The following is a 12,135-nucleotide window of genomic DNA, read 5'->3' on the forward strand; positions in this document are numbered from 1 at the left end:
TACTTGACCCAGAGCTCGCACCGCCTCGGAGGCTGGAGTGTTGACAGTGGCCACGTTTTCTCTTGCATCAACTCTGAGGCAGAGGTGCGGTTGGCGCAACGTAACCGTGAAGACGTCCAGTAGCGGCAGGGACAGCTGAGCGCACTCAATAATGCCTCAGCGCGAGCCCACACTGGGGATGCAGTAGTTTGAAATTGTCCTTCGGCAGTAGTTTAGACGTGAGGCTGCTGGAAGTTTTAGTGGCGCAGTGACACGACGGCGCAAGGCATACATTTTGCTTAAGGTTGGTTACACAGCACGCGCTGCTTCACGGGATCAATATTTTTATGTGTAATGTGACACCACGAAAAGCGACGCATATGTGAAAAAATGTCTGTAATAGGACAAGGGCAGTGGAAATAAACATTGACGAGTCGCTGTACCGTCTGTGCGGAAACTTTTTAGTCCCCACTCTCTGCCCGCGATACCTTCTGGCTTATTGTTGTGCAAAAGACGATAATATTGTGACGTGGCAACGAAGGGGACTGTATTTACAAAAAGAGACGGAATAGTAAAGGCAGACAAGGCAGCCGCGATGCCCTAGGTACTGCACGCACACCAACATCAGCGAGCGTCTACTTCTTCTCTAGCCTATGGGTTCACTTATCGCAGAGGGCGCATACCCGCAGAGCGGGGGTTGGACACTGGTTTCGTATATAGTAAGGTGCCAAAGGACCGAGGCCGTGACGTGACGCCCGGCGGCAGAAGGAACGTCCCGGTGCGGAGGACGCTAGAAGTTTAGGGCTGAACCTAATCACGGACGAACTAGGGCTTCAGGCGGGACACATGCACAATTTGAGTTGCTGGTTGCACAGTTGACGGCGGGGGCGTGACTGGAATAATTTCGTACGTCACAGGTGTAACCAAGGGAATAATGCGGTAGGGGCCTGTGAAGCGGAGCAATAGTCTTTCAGATAGCCCAACATAGTGTGAAGGCTGCCAATGGAGGACCAGGAAGCCAGGTTGGAAGCACACATCACGGTGGTTCTCGTCGTAGCAGCGCTTCTGACTTGCCTGTGACGCCGTAATATTGGCGCGGGCGATCTGGCAGGCCACATCAGCCTGGGCAATGAGATCACGTGCATACTCAGTTCGGGGCGTGGTCGAATCAGGCAACATGTTGTCCAATGGCAGGGTGGGGTCACGGCCGAAAAGGAGGAAGAAAGGAGGAAAGCCGGCAGTGTCGAGGCGCGACGAATTGTAGGTGAAAGTAACGTAAGGGAGAGAAACGGCGCAGTCACGGTGGTCGGGGGACACGTGCATAGCGAGCGTATCCGTGAGCGTCTTGTTAAATCGTTCAGCGAGCCTATTGGTCTGCGTATGATAGGCCATGGCAAGGTTGTGCCTAATGCGGCAGGACCAAAGAAGGTCGTCGATGACCTGAGATAAGAAGCACCGACCACGGTCTGTGCTCAGCTGCCGAGAAACACCGTGATGCAGAATGACGGCGTGTAGTAGAAAGTCGGCGTAGTTCGTGGCACAGATGGTAGAAAGAGCACGTGTGATGGCGTAAGGCATGGTGTAATCGGTGGCAACGGCGATCCACCTGTTACCAGAGCGGGATAAGGGTAAAGCCCCGAGGATGTCCAATCCAACCGGGAAGAATGGTTCAATAGGAACATCAATTGGTTGAAGAGTGCCTGCTGGAAGTGACCGAGGCGTCTTGCGGCGTTGGCAAAGGTCACAAGCCGTGAAGTACCTTCGCACAGACCGGTAAAGTATGGGCCAGTGAAAGCGTCCCCGCACACGGTCGTAGGTCCGAGTGACGCCAAAATGGCCAGCAGTCGGCACGTCATGAAGCTGGTGGAGTATGTCGGACAGAGATGCTGAGGTACGGCGAGAAGAGCGCCAGAGCCATCCGCCCGGGCGTAGCAGCGAAACAGGATGCCCTTACCCAGTGTAAAGGCGTGCAGAGTGGGTCGGATGGCTTTGAGGTAAGAATGTCTATAACCTGCCAAAGTGATGGGTCGCGTCGTTTGTGGCCGGCTATGTCGTGCAAGTCGGACAGGGCAAATACGCAGGGGTCTTCATCATTCAACGTTTGATCAGGCGGATTACCAGGATGACGAGACAAGCAATCGGCGTCCCTGTGCATGCGACCAGACCTGTAGACCACCGAATAGTCATACTCCTGTAGTCTTAACGGGCAGCGGCCGAGTCGTCCGGACGGATCTATTAGCGAAGAAAGCAAGCATAGAACATGATGGTCCTTAATAACCGCAAAAGATTTGCCTACAACTATGGACGGACCTTGCTGACTGCTCAGACGAGTGCGAGGCATTCAGGTTTGGAAAAGTTACGTTCAGCGGGGGACAGAAGTCGGCTGGCGTAGGCTATCACCCTGTCGTGACCAATCTGTTTCTGAACAAATACTGCCCATATATCCTGTGGCCACTCGCGTATGTGCGAACTTCTGTGGGAGCCAACGCACCGAAATGGGGCAAAACTGGGCATCGACTCAGGCGGTTAACGAGAGCGGCAAACGTTGCGCTTTGCGCGGTGCCCCAGGAGAATGAAGCATCGCCCTTAGGGAGATCTGTCAATGGCCGGGCGATCTCAGCAAAATTCTCGATGAAACGATGAAAGTAAGAGCATAGTCACCCAAAGCTGCGAACAACTTTGGCCGAACGCGGGATATGAAATTGTTGGAAGGCGCGCATGATGATGATGATGGTTGTGTTTTAGTGGCGCAAGGCCAACTAGGACAAAGAGCGCCAAAAACAGATGGTTAGTTGCCACAGATTAAAGGTTAATACTAAAATTGCATAGCAACAGAGGTAAAAACAAATAAAGGCAATGGAGATGGCTGGTGTAGAGGGCCAGGTTGTGATTATGCATGATACGATATGAGATTGAGAAACTTAACTTCAGATAAATACTTAAAAACTCGTTTGACAGAAAACATTGGTTCATCGCCTAAGAAGTGCGATGGGTGGAGTGGGATTTATCGTCTGTAGATTTCTGGGAAGCGTTTGCGTAGTGTGGTGTGAAGTGCCTTGCATGTGATTAGTGTGTGAACTACAAATAGGGCCTCTCCGCATCTGCTGCACTGGGGTCTTGAAGATCCCGTCAGCAGATACAAGTGCGTTGTATGGGTGTGCCCTATACGTAGCCTACCCAAGGCGACTTGCGCGTGTCTTTTTTGCGAGTCAGCTGTGTACCCTCCGAAGTGTGGCTTTAATACATGTAGTTTCTACTCGCAGTTTCTACTCGCAATCTTGACTCATATCACCTAGCGATAAGATACAAACAAAGCATTAATAACCGTGAAAATTTATTAGCGTCCCTTGCAGATCTGACAAACCGGGTGCCCATATACAAAACCTGTAACACAGAACCTTGCGTAACACCTTTTTCGAGAACTTCCTATGGGGAACAAATGCTTCGATGTTCTCTCTCTACGCTCATACATTATTTGCACAAACAGACAATACCAATAGAAAATACAAGTAGGGCAAAACTTCGCAGATTTTTGTACATCCTGATTGATATCTGAAGAGAAATTGTGAAGTTATCTATATGTTGGTAAAATGTTTTCTCCTCATTTGCGTGGCAGTGTTATCGTGAATAAGTAATCATTCTACACTGTGAAATTGATTCCGCTGTTGTGCCTGCTGTGTTGCTCTGTGCACTTGATTCTGCTGTATGTTTTCTTGTTGATTTTTGTATGTACGCAACATGATTTACCATGTAGAACATGTTAAACATGCCTCATCGTTAAGGGGGGCCCGAACACTGGTCAAGTGGACCAGTCTCCACTTGTTGTTCGGGCCTCCTTCCAAATTTTCTTTGGAAAAATACAGATGATTTGATGACTTGATTTAGTTTGGTGCCTGTTTGTTCACTCCAGTGTGTTTGCAATGTTCTATGAAAGTGTGTTATGTGTGGCTTGAGGTATTTATATGGTACGGTTGTTATGTATGCAGTGTTCTTGAGTGTAGCAGCAGCGGCCCTCTGGTCTGCCAAGTCATTTCCTGCGATCCTTGCGCGTCACAGAAATGATAACGTTGAATACAAGATTAACAATGTGGTTTTTTGGGGGCTTGGGCGATGATAAAGCGCGAACAACACTCGAATAATATGTATAGATCATGGAATTGGGAATTTTATTTTCAAGAATGTGTCGTACAATGAGTAAAATTTCATACGCTTCTGCTGAAAAAACGGTGTGCACGCTCATGGTTCTGGCTGCATTGAAATTGGGACCATGAGCAGGGCACGACACCATAGTAGAGATTTAGAAGCGTCACTGTAAAATTCTGCACATGTGTATTTCAACTGCAAAGACAGAAAGTACTGCAGTATTGGAGCTCGTGATACCCGATTTTTGTCAAGTTTCATTAGACAAAGATTTCAAGACACACTACGAACGTTTCAAGGAGGTAAAATATCTGAAAAGGATGACCTGTACATATCTAAAAACTAAGCGCTGAGTTCAGTGGCTCGCTCTCTCACTCTAAGTGAAAAGGGCAGAGGAAGGGATGGGCGATGTACAAACAGCAGAGAGGTGGATGTATCGTTAAAGATAGGATAAAAAAGGATGGTAATTCAGCGATGAAATTTTAAAAGCATAAAAGCAAGTCCATGTACGTTCGTTGGTTCTCAAGGCTCCACTTATTGCACTCGACATACAGAATCTCGACAGGGCTACTGCGAAAAGCACCCGATGCGAGATGAAGCCCCAAGGGTAGCACTGGGTCAAGCATTCGCAACGCTGTTTTAGTCGCCGACCCATACACCACACTGTTATAGTCTAAACGAACCCGCCGCGGTCGCTCAGTGGCTAAGGCGTTGCGCTGCTAAGCACGAGGTCGTGGGTTCGATTACCGGCCGCGGCAGCCGCTTTTCTGATGGTGGCGAAAAGCAAAAACACCCGTCTGTTCGAGATTTCGGCGCACGATAAAGATCCCCAGGTGGTCAAAATAATCCGGAGCCCTCCACTACGGCGCGCCTCATAACCTGCGTGGCGTTTTCGCGTTAAACCCTACAATCAATCAATCAATCAATCAAACGAGACCCACCCAAAGCAGTGTACAAGCACAGCAGGAGTTCTTTCTCAGAACCATAGGATTGGTGGGGGACAACCTTAACGATATTCATTGTTTTCAGACATTTATGCTTAAGTTCCTTGATGTCGGGAATGAATGAGAGTTTGTGGTCAAACGCAATACCGAAGAACTTGTGCTCCTTGTTCAGAGGAGGAGACACGACATTGAGTAATGTCTGGGTCCGGATAGACACCACGTTTCCTGGAGAACACAACGCAGGAACGTTTTGCAGGATTCAATTTAAAACCATTCTTGTCTGCCCAGCCGGGAAGGTTACTTTAGTCTAAGCTGGACCTGATATCCGTAGATTGACGTACTACATGATTATAGGATATCTGGACGTCATCTACATACATAAAATAAGAAATTGTAGGTGGCAATGCCTTTCAAAGAGAGTTCATCCTAATTATGAAGAAAGTGCCGCTCAACACTCCACCTTGCGTTACGCCATTTTCTTACACGTGAACCTTGGAGAGTGCACAACCAACTTTCACTTGAAATTTTCTGTCTGACAAGTAGCTAACAAGAGTGTTTAACATGTTACCACAAACACCGAATGACTTGATGTCTCTAAGAGTCCCGTAACGCAAAGCGTTGTCGTAGGCCTTCTCGAGGTCGAAATACACCGTTAAACAATACTGCTTACGCACGAACGCATCCTTGATGTACGAGTCTAGTGCTACCAGTTGATCGTTCATCGATCGCCCCACCCTAAAGCCTGCCTGGCAGCTCTCGAGAAGACCGTTGTACTCAGGGAAGTACACGAGCTTGCAATTTATCATCGTCTCGAGAAGCTTGCACAGGCAGCTCGTCAGGGCTATTGGACGGTAACTTGAGGGGGACGACGGGTCCTTTCCCTCCTTCAAGAGAGCCACTACAATGGCCTCCCTCCAAGAGTGTGGAATGTGCCCCGAAAGCCATATTTTATTATATAGATGGAGAAGCGCTTCAAGTGTGTCTGCGTGTAGGTGTTGTATCATTGTGAATGTAATGTTGTCTGGGCCTGGAGCTGAGGGTTTACACGTGCTCAGAGCAGCCCTCAGCTCATGTAGTGAAAACAGGGAGTTGTAAGAAGTCTGTGATTTGTTTTTGTCGTGTAGGGTCTTTTTTTCACAAGAGGCTTTATGTTTCAAGAAAGTGTTCGTGTAGTGTGCTGAACTGGACACGTGTTGGAAGTGTTGTGCGAGTGTGTCAGCCTGGTCTTCCAGTGTGTCCCCTTTTGTACTGACCAGGTGCAGGCTGTGTGTCTGTTGTCCTTTGAGTTTGCGTATATGTGTCCATACTTTCCGTGTGTCTGTGTAGGAGTTTATTGATGTTATGAACGTACGCCAACTCTCTCGTTTTGCCTCACGGCGCACACGTTTTGCTAATGCCTAGGCCCGTTTGAACAAGAGGAGGTTTGAACAAGAGGAGGACGGTATCTTAAGCGGGACGACGGGTCCTTTCCCTCCTTCAAGAAAGCCACTACTATGGAATCACTCCAAGACTGTGGAATGTGCCCCGAAAGCCATATTCTATTATATAGATGTAGGAGCGTTTCAAGTGTGTCTGCATGTAGGTGTTGTATCATTGAATATGTGATGTTGGGTAGGCCTGGACCTGAGGGTTTACAAGTGCTCAGAGCGGCCCTCAGTTCGCGCAGTGAAAACTCTAAGTTATAAGAAGATGTTGACCTATTGTTATCTAGTATAGGTTTCTTTTCGGCCGTTTGTTTGCGTTTCATGAAAGTGTTTGGGTACTGTGCTTAACTGTACACGTGTTGGAAGTGCTGTGCAAGTGTGTCAGCCTGGTCTTCGAGTGTGTCCCCTGTTCGGCTGACCAGAGGCAGGCTGTGTGTTTGTTGTCCTTTGAGTTGGCGTATTCATGTCCTTTTCGTGTGTCTGTGTACGAGTGAATTGATGTTATGAATGAGCGCCAAACCTTTTGCCTCACTGGTCACACGTTTTCCCATCACCTTTGCCCTTTTGGACAACAGGAGGTTTCCTGACCTGGGGTACCGACGAAGGATACCCCAGGCCTTGTTCTGGGCCTCTCGCGCTCGCCTATAATACTCATTCAACCACGGCCTCCTCTGGTTGCGCGGGGCACCAGAGGCGTGGGGAATGGACTTTTCAGCGGCTTCGAGGATGTGCGCCGTGAGAAGTTGGGTATCTTCAACGTGTAGGTGTCCTATGGATGTGTGGTGTAGTTTGGTTAGCTCTTGCTTCATTGAACCTGTTCTGGGAAGGTAGACTGCATGGGCTTTTACCTGTATATGTTATTGAGGTGCAGAAGTGGTTCCTAACATATAGGTCCGTGCCCACAACCCACTTGAGAAGTAGAAAGAGAACTGCAGTCCCAATAGCCAAATACAGATATGGGTATGTGTTGTGTCCTATATAATGTATGTGGGCTGATTTTTGTTGAAGAGGCATGCTCCTGAAGATGTAGGAATTTTCTATCAGGCGACCTCGGGAATCCGTGCGAGAAGAGCCCGAAAGAGAACTGCGTCCATTAAGATCGCCTGTTAGGACGTATGGTTCGGGCAGCTGGTCGACCAGCACCTCGAAGTCAAAGCTCAAAAGTGCAAGATACGGAGGAATGTATATGGAGCATACCATTATGAACCTATTGAATAATATTGTACGAATTGCTGCAGCCTCAAGGACAGTGTTCAAAGCGACAGAGTGGCATGCTAAGGATTTCCCAGCGATTAAGCCACACCCCCAGAAGAGTGTGTGCAGCCATCCCTGTCCTTTCTGTATACCAGGTAACTATTCTTGAAATTTGTGTGGTTGGAATTCAAATGTATTTCCTGAACGCGCATTACACTTTGCTGATTAGCATGCAGTATTTCGTATACACCATCAATATTATTCAGAAGGCCTGTGCAGTTCCATTGTATCATGTTTTCTCTTCCCATTATGATGTGTTCGGAGCTACTAAAGTGCGAATATTTAGATAAGGTCTGCCGGGGTATGCACTCTTGGGAGGGTTTTTTTCACCTTCTCTGGAGGTTTAGATGAAGGGACCCACTCCTTTCGCCGCTGCGAAGCAGGCAGGAAAGGTCCCACATCCATCTCATCATCAGATTTGGAAGGGGTACCCGGCGGAAGGGACCCCCCAGACATGTCTCCTTTTCCGATGGCCTTCGTTTGAGCTGCCACCGCCGCTGTGGTCAGGAGCGCCCCGGGTGGCGCAGGTGGTGCGGCGGGGTGGGGACTACTGCGGTTTCCTCCGTCTCCATCTCCTCCGTGCACTCGCGTGTGCTTTGTGCCGGTGGAGAGGAAACAGTGGATACAGCAGCATCCCCAACGGACGTGGTTGCCACCACAGCCACTGCTGCGGTGTGGGATCAAGTCCGACTCTAGGTACTGGGTCCCAGCCGAAACCAGACGCCACTCCGCCACCCGGCGAGCTGTGTCAGCGTACCTCCGCAGGGGGAAAGAGGCAAAACTCTTTCCAACCTCTGGGAAGGTGATGTTCTCGTTTACTTTCAACGCAATGATTTGTTTTTCTAATTTGAACTTCTCACAACTCGTAGAATAAGCTGCGTACGGACCCTGGCAGTTCGCACACGTGAAGCTCTCGGATGCGCAATTGTCGGTTATGTGGTCATGTGCTGCACATTTTGCGCACATCAGTTTACCATGGGAAGAAGTTGTGCCGTGGCCAGACCGCTGACACTTGAAGCAGCGGCGTTAGTTCGGCACGTAGGGTCAGATTGGACATCCCAGGAAACCTGCGTTGATCGACTCAGGAAGTGTTGAGCGGTCAAAAGTCAAGAAATTGTATGCTTGGTTGGAATTATTGGATAATTTCGGCGTATGGTGATTCGCCTCACAGCTGTCACGCCCTGATCTCGAAGGCCCCCGAGCAGGTCTGCTTCAGTTTCATTCATTACATACCGATCCGAGATCACGGCCTGTCAGCTATTGAGGCTAGGATGGGGTGTGATCTTGATGTTAACATCGACCATGTGCGTTTGCTTGAGGAGGTAGAAGATTGCTGTTAGCTTTCTACTTGAATGAAAACGTCTCCCGTTGTGAGTTTCGTACCCCTTTACGACTTTCCAAAAGGCCCTCAAGAAATTTCGAAATCAGAAGGACAGACTGGGAGGTGATGGGTTTTGACTTATCCAGGGATTCCATTATCAAAAAGCGCGAGAAGTTATCGGGCTTTGAAAGAGAAATTGAAGCAAAAACGGAAAATATACTTCGGCGCGGCTCCTTTTTAGGGTACGATCACGTTTGGGGGGTTTAGAAAACGCCTTTTGATATAGAAAAAAGAAGGAAACGGGGGTACTTTCTTCATCAGCCTTACCCTGATAGCTGAAGAGGTCCTGGATCTCCCAGCCTGGTAAACAGACAGGAAGCCCGTTCCGCCGGAGCTTGACCTGGGCTCTGAGGGCCACCGTTTGTGGTTTCTACCCTTCACCACACAACCAATCGCCACGGTTGTATCCAGCTTACGTTTGATCCACCTTATGGGGGCTCGGGGTCCGCGGTGTCGCCAACACCTTCACCAAGATTACTCAAGGTGCTCCGTGTGGGGGGCCACCGTTCTAGGTTTCCACCCTTCACCTTAAAAACATCACCACGGTTTAATCCAGCTTATGTTTGGGGGCTCGGGGTCTTCGGTATCGCCAACACCGTCCCCAAGATTACTCAAGGTGCCCCGTGCGGAGTTGGACGGCGCGTACCTTATCGGGATCAGGTCTCACACCAGCAGCATCGACAACGTGCCCGAGTATCCTGAGTAACCAGCCACCGAAACGGCAGTTTGGTGAATTCAGCTGGAGTCCGGCGCGACGGAAAACCTCTAGGATGTCTGCAAGACGATGGAGGTGAGTTTCAAATATCGGGGAAAAAATGAATACGTGGTCCAAGCAGCAGATGCAGGTAAACCACATGAAGCCACGTAAGAGGAAGTCGATGAATCTTTCGAGGGTAGCTGGCGCATTGCACACACCAAAGCGCAGGACCTTGAATTGTTAGAGCCCGTCGGGCGTCACGAATGCTGTCACGAACAGCAATTAGCCAACACCCAGACCGAAGGCCAACATTCCGAGGAAGTGGCGTTATCATTCAGAGGAAGTGGATAAACGTCCTTTTTAATGACTTTGTTAGTGCCGGTAATTAATGTAGAAGCACCCGTACCCATCCTTCTTTTTCACCAAAACGACTGGTGACGCCCATGGGCTGGAAGAAGGCTCAAATACATTCGTTTGCAGGATGTTATCGACTTCATCCTGAATGATTTTGCGTACGCCGTGAGAGACCCGGTATGGTCGACGATGGATGGGGCTCGCATCCGCGTTGTTGATGCGGTGGTTTATCGCCGATGTCCGTCCCAAAGGGCGATCGTCCAAATCAAAAATGTCTCCGTACGACGAAAGCAAGCGATGTAACTCGCAAGTTTGCGACGAAGGAAGGTCCGATGCTATCATTTTTGTGATGTCACCAGGGGTGGGCCAACAATCCTTGGAATCATTCGGCTGAAGCATGCAGGCGTCAGTGGGCACGGCAGAAATCTGGCATTCCTTCAGGGGAAAAAGCGTGGCCAGCGACATCCGCTCGGGGAGAACTTGGGGCAAAGAAGCAAAATTAAGGAAAGGTAGGCTGATTTGGTTGTTGGCGACGGTTACGACGGTCTAAGGAAGAGCAAAGTGGTGTCGGGGAAGGACGTCGGTAATAGGGGAACCGACGTAGTCGCCATGCGGAACTGGTGGGCATGGTGACAAAGCGATGTAAGATATTGCGTCAGGAAGCAAGCGGACATGTTCTGTGGAGCAGAGGCGGTCGGGGAGCGTAGTGTCGGCGACAGGACCGGTCGGCAGGTCAAGATGAGGAACACCCGTGGCACATTCAGTAAAGCGGGATTCACACGACGGAGAAACCCTCTCTTTTTGGCCCGCGGGACCCGCTCACGTGACCGGTTTTAGGCTCCGCCCCTCGGTGGGGATAGCCCGCGGTGGCTCCGCGAAAGAAAATGCCTCCGCATGTTTTCGCTCGACGGCGGAGGGCCTCGGCCGGGAATGGAACCTGTTCCTCGGCGCTGTCGTCTGCTAGTCACTCCGCGTAGCTCCGCACGTGTGGATGCGCCGCCAGGCCGGATAATCCGGTCACGTGCTGTTGACGACACATATCCGTCCGCCTCCGTGAGAGGGTTTCTCCGTCGTGTGAATCCCGCTTAAGCGCGCCGTTGTGGGTGAGAAAGTCAATCCGGAGAATGATATCTTGGGGCATGCATCCAATACGGTGAACACGACAGGAATGTGATGGTCACCAACACCAACCCGAGCGGTGCACAGTCCTGCGACGGTGTGCGTACGGCGGTCGGCCACTCTGACGACAGGAGATGGGGCAGGCGTCAGGACCTTGCGGCGAAGTTTGGAGCTCATTACGGAGATACTGGCACCGGTATCTATTAGAGCGCTCACACGAAGACCGTCAAGATCCACGTCAAGCAACTTGCGTCTCGTCGTCTTTGTAAACAGAGGATTTTTAGGCCGGGTAGGACATGCAGCAATATATCTACGAGCGGCGTCTGCTTGGTGTCCTAGCAGAGCAGTGGCGCCGTCGAAAGGAAATTTGTTTTGACCATGGTATTGCTTCCCGATCAGATTGAGGAAACTTTACACGCTACCACAAGGACCGTCGATAAAGTGAGGATGGGGCGAACGTGGCCGTGGCTAACGCGGGTCACACCGCGGCAAACATGGTAAGCTCTTGTTCTAGAATATTGTCGTATTTGTGATTTAAAATGTATATACCAGTGACGAGACGTCTGCACTTCAAGTTCAAATCAATGCATTGAAGAGTGCGTCTTCGATAGCGACGCGTTACAAAATAGAGTCACCACGATGTTCACGGTTGAAGGAGCCGTGGTACCTCGGAGATTTTCGTTTGCGGACATGAAAATTATGCGGAGTGTAGCAATATAAATGGCCCATTTTAAACATTACTTTATGCATCGAGACCATTTTATACTTTTCGTATCAAATAAAAAATAAGCACAATAAAATGGCTGCCTTATTATACCGGTAAAATGCAGTCTGCTACGGTTA

The 12,135-nt window shown here is 49.7% G+C and overlaps 1 protein-coding gene across 1 annotated transcript; it reads right to left on the reverse strand.

Annotated features, from left to right (window-relative positions):
• Positions 1-804: 804 nt before the first annotated feature.
• On the reverse strand, positions 805-1,557 carry LOC144163963 (uncharacterized). Its single transcript, XM_077694603.1, has one exon. The coding sequence runs from the start codon at positions 1,555-1,557 to the stop codon at positions 805-807; it is 753 nt and encodes a 250-aa protein (XP_077550729.1).
• Between the last annotated feature and the right edge of the window lie 10,578 nt (positions 1,558-12,135).

This window comes from Haemaphysalis longicornis, unplaced genomic scaffold, assembly GCF_048455015.1.
Source record: "Haemaphysalis longicornis isolate Haplotype H1 unplaced genomic scaffold, Haemaphysalis longicornis Haplotype H1 scaffold_13, whole genome shotgun sequence".
In the NCBI taxonomy this organism is placed as follows: domain Eukaryota; kingdom Metazoa; phylum Arthropoda; class Arachnida; order Ixodida; family Ixodidae; genus Haemaphysalis; species Haemaphysalis longicornis.

Coding starts and splice junctions, on each gene's coding strand:
- LOC144163963 (XM_077694603.1), bottom strand. CDS start 1,557: ATGCCTTACGCCATCACACGTGCTCTTTCTACCATCTGTGCCACGAAC.